The sequence below is a fragment of the Phaethon lepturus genome, unplaced genomic scaffold (genome assembly GCF_000687285.1).
Source record: "Phaethon lepturus isolate BGI_N335 unplaced genomic scaffold, ASM68728v1 scaffold7086, whole genome shotgun sequence".
NCBI classification, from domain to species: domain Eukaryota; kingdom Metazoa; phylum Chordata; class Aves; order Phaethontiformes; family Phaethontidae; genus Phaethon; species Phaethon lepturus.
In genome coordinates this window covers 1,256-14,158 of record NW_010545453.1, presented here as the reverse complement: position 1 = coordinate 14,158, position 12,903 = coordinate 1,256, and the positions used below count along the sequence as shown (strand labels likewise).

Here is a 12,903-nt window from a genome sequence, read left to right as displayed (position 1 = left end):
GAGGAGCGCATCGCCGGTCGCCGCCGCCGTATCGCCGCACGCCTCGATGCCAAGCGCCGGTGAGAAACGGGCTCGTCCCCACCGCCCCGGTTGCAGCGGCCTGTAGCTCCAGACGGCTCCCTCTAAAGCAGAGCCGGGTCCCGGCCCCTCCCTGTCCCAAACCGGCATCGAGTCCCATACCTTCTCCTCAGACCTCATGTCTAGTCACAGATGATCTCCTCTTCCCCAAACTGACACTGGGATTGATGCCCCCACCCCCAAACCAGTGCCAGTTCCAGATCCCTCAATCCAAACTGGAACCCAGTCCCGAACTCCCCACCCAGGAGCAGCAGAGGCTCAGAGACTGTCCCCGGAGCTCAGAGCAACCACTGCCCCACACTGGCACTGGGGCCAGAACCCCTACCATGAACTGGCAGGAGGCGGGGGCCCGACATGGCCTTGTCAGCCTTCATGGGACCCCAGACCCCTCCCGAAACCGGCTTTGGGTCAGGGACTACCCTGTATCCTGAACCAGTCAAAGATGTCCCCGCCCCCTGCCAAATCACAGGAGGTCAGGGATCCCAATCCCAGCTCAGCCCAAAGTCAAGGACATCCCTGCCCTGTCCCCTGTCCAGCACTGTGGCAGCGACACCTCCTTCCCCAAGAGATTGTTCTGCCATGGACCCTCTGCCCCCCTGGACAAAATCGGCACCAGGCCAGTGGCCTCCTGGATCAGGGTGATGTTGTTCCCAAAACTGGGACTCACCAGCAATGAGGGACACCTTTCCCCAAACCAGGACTGAACTGGGTTCCTCCCCCAAGCCTTAGAGGCCCCTCTGGGCTGGGTGGGATCACACCATGAAGTGGCAGTACCTCTGCTGAGCTGGGCTGGGTCAGGATCCCCATCTTCTCTCAGCATGGGGAAACCTGTGGCAATAACCAGCATCCCCTCCCCACACCGACAATAAACCACAACAAGGTGCCTGTAGACCCTGTAACCAAGCCATGGGGCCAAACCGTACCTAGGTCAGTAACACCCACTCCCACGCAAAACCAGGCTTGTTTTCTCCTTCCCAATGCCAAAGCCTTCCCTTTAGGTCCCAAGGAACTAGCATGGGATCGGTGCCAACCCTGAAATGGTTCCAGACAGAAGTTGGCTGTCTTCAAGGCCGAGCAAGGGTCTCCCCACAGGCACCTAAGGGCTGCCCCCAGGCAGCCTCTGCCCCCCTGCCCTCCTCCCTTTGGGAAGCAAAAAGGGGCTGAGCCCACCAGCCCTGTGCTGCAGGAGTAACCAGCCCTGGGCTGCACTCCCAGCTCCAGAAAGGGAACCCTGAAGCCCATTTTCTTGCAAGGAGGCTGTCCCACCCTTTCCTGCCTCTTTTCTGCATCTGCGGGGACCTCCTGGCCTGGGACCAAACCTGCCAAGGGGAAGAGAGTGCGAAGTGCGGAACTGTGCAGTCTGGGCTGGGATCCCAGATCCAATGCCATCTCTAAGCATTGGGAAGATGGTGTGGTGCAAAACATTCTGTCTTTTTCTCTTTTCTGCCCAGGGAGGCCCTTGGAGAAGATGCAGAGCCAAAGGTGGCTGAGGAGGAGGAAGAGCAGAGAAGGAGCCATAAGCAGATTGAGGAGAGCAGGCAGGTGCGGCAGTAGGAGAGGAAGGTCCTCTTGGGTCCCAACCTTTAGACATTTGGTTTTACCCTCCTTTTAGCTTTGTGCAGTGCTTAGTGTCACACAGCAGCATTTATGTGAGAAGAAGCGGGGACAAAACCTTGCCAGACCCTGGGCCACAAGAGCTCTTCCAGTATCCCTCTCTCCAGAGCTCAGGTCTCTGGGTGTAAGATGCGTACCACTTACTTCACAGAGGCTGGCCAAGCTGCTCTTTGATGGCACACAGATGGTGACAAACATCCAGGTAGCTGCTGACTTGAGGGAAATGCAGAGGAGGGCAGAGGAGGCAGAGCTGAAGCTGCAGAGGTAAGAGGCTGTGTGGGGGGTCTGCGCTGCTGGGAAGGAGCAGCGCAGATGTTGGTGCAGATTTCAGAGGACATCCTAACCCTGGTCATCCAGGAACGCTTAGCAGTTAGGGCAACACCGAATTTATGTTCAAAAGGAAAATTTAGGCACACAGTCTCCAGGTCCCACCTGCTGCAGCTGGATCTTTACAGAGTGCTGTGGGTCAAGGCTGGTGGCTTCCTGAGGTGGCACTGCAGTACTATGGATGTCTAGTTACCGATCTGCTCCAGACCCATCACATCTTCAGCTCCAGAGTGTGAGAAACACAGCTGGTTCTCAGCTCTTCACCAGGAGCCTGTACCACATATATTTGTGGTCTGCTTGCCTCCAGAAGCATAAGGCACAGCTGCTCTCACATCTGGCTTGCCAAGGCAGCTCTCCTGAGGCTGGAGGTGACACCGTGGTGGAGAAGGTGCCACCTTGTGCTAAGAGGTCACTCAATAAATGGCCTGTTTCCAGAGGTTGCCCTCCAGTCATGGAGGTAGGGGTAGTTATTAGCCATACCATGGAAATACGCTGGGACAGCCACATCAGGCTCCCTGTGAGGAGTGGGAAGAACATGAGGCTATCCTAATTTGAAAACTGGATATTGATGTCTTTGCAGTGAGAGTGGTCAGATGCTGGGTCAGGGGCCCTTGGTGTTGTAGAGGTCTTCCTCCTTGGAGATACTCAGCACATGCCTGGACAAGGCCTTGCACAAGCTGCTGTGACATTGAAGTTAATCCTGCTGTGACCTGGAGCTGATGATCCGCCAAAGCCCTTCTAGCCTCGGTTATTCTCTGATCCTCTCTGTGTGCCCTCATGGGCAAACCGAACCTGTCCTGCTTCACCAGTGGAGCTGAGCAGTCTCCAAGGGACTGGCTCTTTCAGTCCTGTCCCCAGGACTTGGAGATCAGCTAGGAAACACTGCGTCCTTGTTCCTACTGCCTTTGGAAGGCACTATAGGAACATTTTATGGGAGGCTGGCTGTAGCAAGACCCGTGTCCCTTGCTCAGATGGTTTCCCAGTGGGAATCTCATTAAAGAACCAGGTGCTTTGTCCAGGAACTGCCTGTAGAGCAGGTTTGGTGTGGCAAAGGTGGTGGTTGCTGTTCAGCCTGAGCCAAGGGCCACCCCCAGAGCACGGTGGATGGTGCCTCTGGAAGAGGAAAGGGTTTTGTAATATGGACGTAGGCTGTTCAGTGCCCTTTGGCTTTAGCTGGAGTATGGTCTCTGACCAGTTTGATTCCCAAATCTAGATGTACCCAGGAGGCTGTTTGGCACTGCTTGTCCATCACCTCTTGCCCAGAGACAGCTTGCTCAGCAGAAGGACTAGTGCTCCTTGCAAAGGTGACTGTGGCTTGACCTGAGTCCTTTAGTCTTTTTTCCTCCAGGTAAGTGGTTGTTGGAGCACTGGGCAAGGGCAGAGCTGGGGAAATGCCTGTCTGAAGAGAAGGGCCTGCAGGGTGCCAGCTCTGCCCTTGTGTGATGCTCTAAAAAGCACTTGCAAGAAAGCTGCTGCTCCACTGATATCTTGATGCCACTTTGAATCCAAGCTGGGTTATGCAGGTGTCCTGGTTTCAGCATGGGCCACAGAACCACGTCTGAAGCACTTACGGCCCCTGCCCCAGCTCCTCATTTGCCGTGTGCTCCTTACTGCCTGCAGGGTGGAGAAGCTGGAGAATGAAGCTGAGTCTAGCACATACAAGTTCGAGGAGATCACCTCCAAGTGGGCCTTGGCCAAGGAGATGACGATCCCGCAGGAGCTGTGGCTCTGAACCAACAGCAGCAGCAGTGCGCGCTGCTTCTGGAGGAGAAGAACAAGCTCATCGGTGAACTGCAGCAGGTAGCATGGGGACCAGGCAGGGACAACCGGGAAGGCCAGGGTGGTTCAAGCTCTTGAGGATGCTGTTCTAAAGCAACAGCCATGCCTGTCTGGCTCTTCAGTCCTCCGGTACATGGCAGGGATCTGTGTAGTGTCAGTCGGTCCGGGTCAGAACTGTCACATGAGCTGCAGTGCCAGCGTCCCAGTGTGGAAGGTGAGATCAGGTGCTCCGTCACTGTTCGGTGTACAAGACACACATGACGCCGGTAGCAGTAAGACAAACTGGCAGGTCCCAGATTGCACGGTAAAAGAAAAGGCAATGAGTAGAGAGGGGGAGTGTTTTTGTAGAGGGAAGAAAACCTTCCCCACAGCAGGCTCCCTGGCCCCCAGAGAGGGAGCGGTGTGTCTGCAGGCATGTCACCTCCCGCTCCATCTCACCCGGACCTTTTGGCAGTGATGATCTGTCTCTCCTCCTATCTTCCCTCCTAACTACCTCTTGACTTTCTTGCTCTTTGCTCTCATCATCCCTTCTCCTTTGGAAAAAGCAGCATCTGGGTCTCACCCTTTCAGTTAGCCCCTGAAGGTTCCTGGTCAAATACTTCTTTCCTATTTCAGCATCTGCTCTCCTCCTCCAGGAGCTGAAAAACAAAGATGAGCAATACGTGCAGGCCATTAAGAAGCAGTCAGATGATATCCACCTGCTTTTGGAGAGAATGGAGGAACAGATCAGGATCATGCTGAAAACTTACCGTCACAAACTGCTACAGATTGAGGTAGCCAGTTCATATGGTGGAGGAAGAGTCCAGTGAGAAAACCTGCAGCTGCTTGCTTCTCCCTATCAAGGCATCAGGCTCATTGCACTGGCTGGGTTGACTACTGTCCAGAGCTGATGTCTTGGTGAATGAGGCTGAAATCCCGCCAAGCAAGAGCACTGAATGATGCTGAGTGCTGAGGGGCTGGCTTATACTCTGCTGTGAATGGCTGCGGTACAGTGCAGAGCAACTCAGTGACATGTGAAAGCTGTTGCTGCTTGATGGCCGATTACTCATGCCTCTGAAAGGCAGAAGGGCTTTGTAAGGTTAGCAAAGAGTGGTGCCAACATGATGGTGAAGGCCTCTGTCTCCTTCACAGAAAACTTTTGAGCTTGAACGGCGAGAGCTGCTGGACAGCAACAGGAAGAAGTGGGAGGAAGCCATCCAGGCCCACAATGCACAGGAGGTAAGTTCCATGTGGGATTTAGAGTCATAGAATCATTTAGGTTGGAAAAGACTTTTAAGATCATCAAGCACAACCGTTAACCCAACGCTGCCAAGCCCACCACTAAACCTTGTCCCTGAGCACCACATCTACACGGCTTTTAAATCCGTCCAGGGATGGTGACTCCACCACCTCCCTGGGCAGCCTGTTCCAATGCTTGACAACCCTCTGGGTGAAAAAGAAATTTTTCCCAATACCCAATCTAAACCTCCCCTGGCACAACTTGAGGCCATTTCCTCTTGTCCTGTCACTAGTTACTTGGGAGAAGAGACCAGCACCCACCTCACCACAACCCCCTTTCAGGCAGTTGTAGAGAGCGATGAGGGCTCCCCTCAGCCTCCTCTTCTCCAGACTGAACACCCCCAGTTCCCTCAGCCACTCCTCATCAGACTTGTGCTCCAGACCCCTCCCCAGCTCCGTTGCCCTTCTCTGGACACACTCCAGCACTTCAGTGTCCTTCTTGTAGGGAGGGGACAAAGGTTGCCAGGACCTGTGCTGCTCTCCAGCACTGGGCTGCCTTGAAAGACCCATGTGCACGCAGGCAGCTGGTTCTTCAGGAGTGTGGGGAGCAAAGGGGCAGTTTTTCAGCCTGCTCTGCAGGGGAATTAGCATGCATGGCCTTGCTTTGGGCTGGCCAAAGGAACTGTGATCATGGGGGGAAGACATCACCATTGATGGATGATGTTCTTCTTTTGTCTGTAGCTGGAATACCTGCATGCCCGTCTGAGGAAGGTGGAAGAGTTTGAAAAACAGCTGAATCAGCTGCGGGTGCAGGATGAGGAGGAGTATAACAGCATGAAGATCCAGCTGGAGAACGATGTGCAGGTACAGAAAAGGCTGGTATGTGCTATGTGGGGAGGCAGTGGAGCAGATCTCCCTGGGCTTTTCTGTGTGTAGCTGGGTCTGTGGGGCAGCGAGATGGTGTGAAAGCTGCAGCTGGTATATGGTCATCTCAGCTCTTCAGCATGTACAGTCCATCCCTGTGTCAACATGGTGATGGAGCCGTTGTTTTCTCCTCTCCATGGTCCTACACCACAGTGTCCATCTGCCCTTGGCTCTCAGAGGTCTGTAGCACATGAACTGTAGCTCTAGGGCATACGAAGCACCTGGGAAGGTTGAGGGGTTTGCTAGTTCTGACATCATGATTATTAGGAGGATCAAATAGTGTGAGTGTCCTGACACCAGATCATTGCAGATCAACCTAATTTCTTCCTTTGTCAGGGTCCTTGTCCTAGGAGGTGTGAGCTTTTTCCTCTGACATCTAGCCATAGACCAATGATTTCTCGAATACCCATGAAGTCCAGTTGGTGTGGACTATCATGACTTTGCCCTTACTCAGGTAGGAGGGCACGCAGTGGAAGAGCACAGGCCTGGCACACCACTGGCTGAACAAGCACCAGGGGCTCTCACTGCAGATCCAAACCTTGCAGCCATGGCTTCCCCGAGATACAGGTACCTTTTAATCCACTGCAAAGCAGTGCATCTGTGGCTCTCTGCGATCCTGCTGGTCTGCTGGACGGCTTTGGCTTTGCCCAGCACTATTCAGCCTCCTCAGAAGAGAGCCTTTGCCACTGTTGACACCATCCCTGCTAGTTGTCGTGTGTTGTTTCCTGGGCTGCACAGTAGAAATGGGACACTTTGCATTTGGATTTTAGAAAGGCTTGTTGTTTGTCCCATGGGACGTCCTCCTAGGAAGCCCAGGGAAATACGGGCTAAGGCCGATGTCTAGAAGGTTTTGCACAACTTCAGGTGAAATATTACTGTTTGCAAGGTCCCTGTCAGCCTGAAAGGACATGTCCAGGGAGGGCAGTCCTGACTTTGCGGTTTCTTTGCCTTCATATTGATAACCTGGAAGGTGACACGGAGCGTGCAACATTGGCAGATGGCTCTGAGCCATTTGGGGAGGGACGCAGCGGCATGCTGGAGATCAAGGTTCATGGACGGTGATGTGGGGCTGTTGTAAAAATGCACCCGCTGCCTTTAGCTGTAGTTGTGGAAGTGTTTATACATAAGGCAAGAGAGGTAATTGTTCCTCTCTACTTTATGCCTACATGTCCTTGTCCTGGTTTGGCAACACACTTGGGAACAGGGGAGAAAGTCTAGAACAGACCAAGCAGACAAATGACCCCTAAGAAAAGGTTGAAAGGCCGGGCTGCTCAGATCAGGGAAGAGATTTCTGTAGAGAGGTGATAAGTCTACAAATACGCACAGTTCTGTACGATGGAGGAGGAGAATGACTTCTCTGTGTCCAGTGTAGATGCAAGAAAAAATCATGGGGTTGAGTTTTGGCAGGGAAGATTTAAATTGGTATTCAGATTTAGGGTTGAGATTTCAAGCTAGGAAAGCCTAGAATTGGCAAGGACTTGTCTGATGGTTAGCTAGAGTGACTGTGCCATTAATTTGCTGCTCTTTGACACAGGGTTTTAGGAACGGCTTAAATCAACTTCTGCTGGGACTGATTTGGTGAAGTTTTCCCGTTGTCGGGCAGAGGGATGAAGTAGATTGGTTCCCTTTAGCACTGCAGTTGTGTAACTCTGTATAGCACAGACTTCACCCTTCCAGTTTGGGGAGAATAAGAAAAGAGAAATTGGAAACACCTATTTTCCTGATTAACCAGTGATATCATTGTCCTGAGGTATCTCTGAAACAGGAGCTTAGCCGAGACCTAAAGACGAAGTCTATGGTTTGGGCATTATTGAGTACTCCCAATTTCACTAGATGGAAATCAGCATTTTAAGTATAGGGTTTGGGCCACTATCTTCCTCCATCTGCTGCAAGGTGAAGGTCCCTTGGCCCTGCTGGGATTTATCTCCACCTTTTCTTCAGTCAAGCTTTGATCCTAGCCAGGTGGGAGTGCTTCTGGTGCCTTCCCAGGTTGTTTGTGCACTCTCTGTTTTATTTAGGGCTACCCAGGAGAACTCTGGGCCAGCTAACTCGAGTGTCTTCCCTGCTTCTAGCCTACAGCTCAGGACTCCCTACGTGCCCCAAGAGATCCCCACGGGCCAAGAGCAAACATGAGCCCCGATGGAGACCCCGCTGGGTCTCTCTGCTGTGCAGATTGCTGTGCACAAGCGAGCCTGGAGACGATGCTGTAACTTGGGGCCATGTAGCAGCTTAATTCCAATCACTTCCTATCATGGAAGAAGACTTTATAGGCCTCCCCAGTAAAGCACTGTATTTTGAGATTTTTTCAGTATTGGATTTCTGCCTCCTTTTGCACATGGAAGACACTTAATTACCAATGAATTAAACCATGCCAGGCCCAGACGCTGCCTCTCATCCATCCCTGCAGTCATGCTGTCTGCTCCTGGAGTTTCCATGCCACTGTGTCCCCCTGAGCTCGCTTCCAAATGAGCCGTAGGGCTGGCAGAGAGCAGCGATCATCTGTAGGGTGTGATGCCTCCCAGCCCAGAGCAGCAGCCCCAGGAAACTGGGTAGTGTGTCTTCCCTTCCATCAGTTGTCAAGCAAACGGGGTGCTGGGAAGCTCAGAGATGTCTCCATTGCAGATGTCTCCTCCATTGCAGCTGTGGAGCAAAGGGGACGATTTGCTGCCTCTGTCCTGTCCCCCAGGCTATGCAGCGAGATGCTGCTGTCACAAATGCATCAGTTATTTTTGTTCTGGTTTCCTTAAGACCTGGAGTTTGTGTGGTCGTTCGTCCTATGTGTCCTTCCTCCAGCTCACCAAGTAACTTCTGAGCCTCTTGGTTAATTCAGAGACATGGAATTCCTAAAACAGACATGAACATCAGCAGCTAGGTTGAGGAGAGAGGTCCAAATTAGTGCCTCACTGAGTGAAAGTGTGATACAACTTCAGTCCGTTCTCCCTTCCCCAAACATGGCCCTGTGGCATGTGCTTATGGACAACCAGCATCTCCATCACTCAGCCATGAATGATGTCATGTGGCCAGGGGTTAGTTGGGGAAATGTGCATGGGAAGATGGGGTTTGGAGATGCAGGATCATGAGGATCCAGGCTTCAGTGTGACCCTTGCTCATGGCACGGCTTGTTTTCGTGTTTTTTGAAATGCCAGAACCTGGAGAGGCAGCTCCAGCAGATGAAAGCCGTCTATCTACTGAACCAGGAGAAGCTGGAGTACAACCTTCAGGTGCTTAAGAAGCGGGATGAGGAGAACACCATCATCAGATCCCAGCAGAAGAGGAAGCTCAACCGGTAAAAACCCATCCTGGAAGATGGGTTCTGCCTTACCTGCCATCACCTCCCCTACACCATTTCTTGTGGAGCCCGTCACCTAGCACAGGCCAACGAGCTCTGTCCCAACCCACCCCTGGGCAGGGGCAGGGGTTAGCCCAGGGCAGGGCCATCCCCAGAGCACTTTGAATAGGCTGGCCATGGCCAACCTGTGCCAGCTACCCCAGGGTCAGTCAGGCTTTGGCACTGAGCAGTCACTAGCAGGTAGGCAGCACCAAGTCCCAAGGCCTTCATACAATCTGGGGGTGCCCGAAGGTGCCTCTCCAGGGATGTCCAGCTTTGCTGTCCCTCCCCAGGCTCCACAGCTTGCTCAATAACCTGAGAACAAAACTGGCCAAACAAGAGAAGCAGTTCAGAGAAGAGAACCAGAGCCTGGCAGCCGACTGCGAGCGCATCACGGGGCAGTGCAAGGAGGTGCAGAGGAGGATGAGGTGGGGTGTGCGTGGGCATCCACCCACGATGGGGCCTCAGAGCACCTAAGTGAGGTGCAGGGGGAACTGACTAGTCATTTCGGGGCACGGAGCCTCCTTCCATGGGCCATCTCCCTTCTGCACAGGCACTTTGCTGTCAGCGACGCTGAGAAGTTCACGGAGGTCTGGCTCATGAACGAGGAAGAAGCCAAAGGGCTGATGCGGAAAGCCCTCAATGCAGATCGTGTCATTCACACCCAGCAACTGGGGCTGCCCTGGGAAGAACCTCATTACTGGTTCCTGAACAACGTCGGCCCCCTCGGGCATTACAAGGTGAAGAGGATGGCAACGGAGCTGGCTGCAGAGGTCCTGACAGGTGGGATGCACAGTGCCCTTGTCACAGCTGTGGCACTGGGAGACCCTCAGCTTCCTCCATGATGGCCTCTTCTGTCACTCCTGTCCTTGCCATTGCAAGGTGGGATCTTACAGGGGTGACACTGCGAGCCCAGGCAGGGGCTCTCCCCAGCCCTGAGCTGGCTCATGCCAGGTCAGCTCAGGGATCTTTACCCTGTACTTTGACCAGTACTCCCAGTTCCTTACAAGCTGACCAAGAGCCAGCTTGTGTCCCAAGATGTTTGGGGTGCTTTCCAGGTTGCAGGGAACTATTGTGATTTCCCTGATGACTCCTGCAGTGATGTGATTGGGGAGCATAGTCAAAGCACAAAGGCTTTCGCTCACCCTTCTCTCTCCATGTTTCAGAGACCAGTTCTGGGGGACAGGAGGAAGAAGGGAGAGAGAAGAAGGAAGAAGTGGGTAGTGGAGAAGGAAGAAAAGAAAACACAGTGAAGCTTGAGGATAGAATCACACGTCTGCGAAATATCTCCAAGAAGACTGCCAAGAGGATCTTGGAGCTCGTGAGCGATGAGTCGGTGCGTGATGATGTAGCACATGCCTCGATCAGGGAGCAGGCATGCTGTCCCCTGGTTTCTCCAGCTTGTAGTAGATCTCTTCTGAGCTTCACATCTTGAGGTGAAAGATTCTGCATGGCGCTGCCTTGCTATGCCAAGCAGCCTGTTGTCAGAGCTTCCCCAGGACCCAGGAGAGGATCTCCAGGACTTTTCACTGTGTGTGGCACATATATGATGCTACTAGAAGGTATTGGCAGGCACAGGCCCGTGAATAAGCACAGGCAAACCTGCTGCATCTGATGCTCCAAGGCTGTTCCCCGTCACTGGGGACAGTCAGCAAGAGCTTCAGATCATGAGGTCCTTCTGGCATCACTGTGCTGATGACTCTCTTTCTTCCCTGTCCACTGGGTGACTATTCCAGAACCTCCTGGCCCTGCCAGCCCCACTCTGCCTGGCCACTGCCCACCCTCCCCGCTCAGCCTGCCATCGCACAGCACGGGCTGGCTTCTGGGCAGGGATGGAGATGCTCACAATTTCTCTGCACCCTCTTCTCTGTGTGTCTCCCAAGGGTTTCCTCATCGAGAGCAAGCTGCTGAGGCCCCTACAAGCGCTGAGGAGACCTGAGCGCACCCTCATGAAGCTTGACTCCATCTTTGCGGTGAGTCGTGGCTTGGCCCATCAGGGACTGCAGGTCATCAGGGCAGGTGGTCACCAGGGAAAGCTCTCTGCCCCGTGTCCACGTGGTGCAGGACTGAGCTGCCCCAGGCAGGTCTGGCTGGGCTACTGGAGGGACTCCGGGGCAGCAAGGGGAGAGGAGCACTGCGAGAAGGTGTGAAGCACTGTGGCCAGACACTTCTCAGCTCAAGACCATCCTGATGATAAATTAAACAACATCTCCAGGGCCCCTCCAGCCTGTTCTCAGACTCTCCCATCCACAGATACCCCTGGCTGGCCCACACTAACCACTTCTTACCACCCGCTCCTGCCTTGCATGGCATTGCCAGAGGGGCACCCTCTGTGTCTGGGAAATGCTCTTTTGTTTCACTCCCTCTCCCGTCACGTCTCTGAGGGATGCTAACCCAATTCCTCTGCTCCTCAGGCCCTCGGGATCGAAAGCGAGGATGACCTGTACCAGCTGGTGGATTTTTTCGTCAAGTACAAAGCCCAGGAGGTGGTTGTCAGCCAGGTGGGACCACCAGGAACAGCAGTGGGGAGAGCCCAGCAGAGCCACGGGTCCAGGAAAGGGGGAGCAGAACATCTCCTGAACATCTGGGAAGGCATAGAGGGGGACTAGTGTTTTGAAACTGAAATGTTTCCCTGTGACCAGACAAGGGAGATGAACATGCCAGGGCTGAGGGGTTGTAATCTTCTGCCGTGGCTGAATAGAGCCTCTTGCACGTGAATTTTTGCCTCAGCTCCCTAAATTTGCCAAGGGACGAGGTTGCAGGCAGCTGGAAGCTCCCAGCAGGGAGGTGGCTCTTCAGGAGGAGGAGATGGTGGAAGGCACAGTGACCAGCTTGCTGGCCTTCCCTCCAGAGCCAGGAGAGCCCAGGTGGAGAAGGTGTCATGGATCCAGCTGACGACAGTGGCTCCGGTGCCCAGAGTGACCAGCTTAAATCCCCTCGGATCTCGCTGGGCTCCCTTCCACCTGTGTACATCCATGCTGATGATGTCCTAAAGATCCTGAAAGCATTTGTGAGGGATTTTGACAAACTGAGGTAGGACTAGGGGCAGAACGGGGCTGTCATCACTGGAAGGGAGCCAGACTGGGGTGCAGAGGGGCTATGGAGGTGTGCAGGCAGGACTGGCGCTGACTGTATCGCCCTGGCTGGAGCCAGCACTTGCCCTGCCTGCCCTGCAAGTTTACAAAGCGGTGGGCAGGGTCCCGCCAGGGCAAGGAGGTACAGACAGTGCCTGAGTGAGGGATGGCTGGGGGCAACAAGGCAGGAGATGACCAGCAGCCCGGGGAGGGAAGCAAAACCATGGGGCAGGCAGGTGCCAGCCATGGGGTCGTGCTCATTCGTGTGACAATGGTGATGGTGCTCAGTGCAGCTGAGGGGTACGGTCCTGTTCCTCACCCATGAAGAACTGAGACCCAGCGTTTTGTTCTCTGTCCCCCAGGGAGACGGACAGATCAGCAAAGGAGGTGCTACAGGTACGAGACAGCTCAAAGGACGGAGAGTACTGGGAAGCCCTGGCACACGTTATCCCCGAGCGGACGTTGAAGCTGTGGGATGCGCTGGCTGTGGCCCTGGAGGAATATTAGTGAGTGCTTGGCAGTGCTGCTGGGGACAGGGGAGGCTGGCGGGGGGGCTGGGGG

General features: G+C 54.1%; 1 protein-coding gene across 1 annotated transcript in view; it reads left to right on the top strand.

The window, feature by feature from the left end:
• Nucleotides 1-3: 3 nt before the first annotated feature.
• DRC1 (dynein regulatory complex subunit 1) overlaps nucleotides 4-12,903 on the top strand; it is a gene marked incomplete at both ends in the record, with an annotated part of 13,223 nt that continues 323 nt past the window's right edge. The window contains 16 exon segments of the mRNA XM_010288951.1: nucleotides 4-59; nucleotides 1,530-1,620; nucleotides 1,844-1,956; nucleotides 3,640-3,743; nucleotides 3,746-3,819; nucleotides 4,434-4,571; nucleotides 4,930-5,016; nucleotides 5,758-5,880; nucleotides 9,087-9,226; nucleotides 9,562-9,696; nucleotides 9,822-10,051; nucleotides 10,435-10,604; nucleotides 11,152-11,241; nucleotides 11,683-11,769; nucleotides 12,120-12,301; nucleotides 12,705-12,856. Of these exon segments, the coding sequence (XP_010287253.1) occupies nucleotides 4-59; nucleotides 1,530-1,620; nucleotides 1,844-1,956; nucleotides 3,640-3,743; nucleotides 3,746-3,819; nucleotides 4,434-4,571; nucleotides 4,930-5,016; nucleotides 5,758-5,880; nucleotides 9,087-9,226; nucleotides 9,562-9,696; nucleotides 9,822-10,051; nucleotides 10,435-10,604; nucleotides 11,152-11,241; nucleotides 11,683-11,769; nucleotides 12,120-12,301; nucleotides 12,705-12,856 (1,972 nt within the window).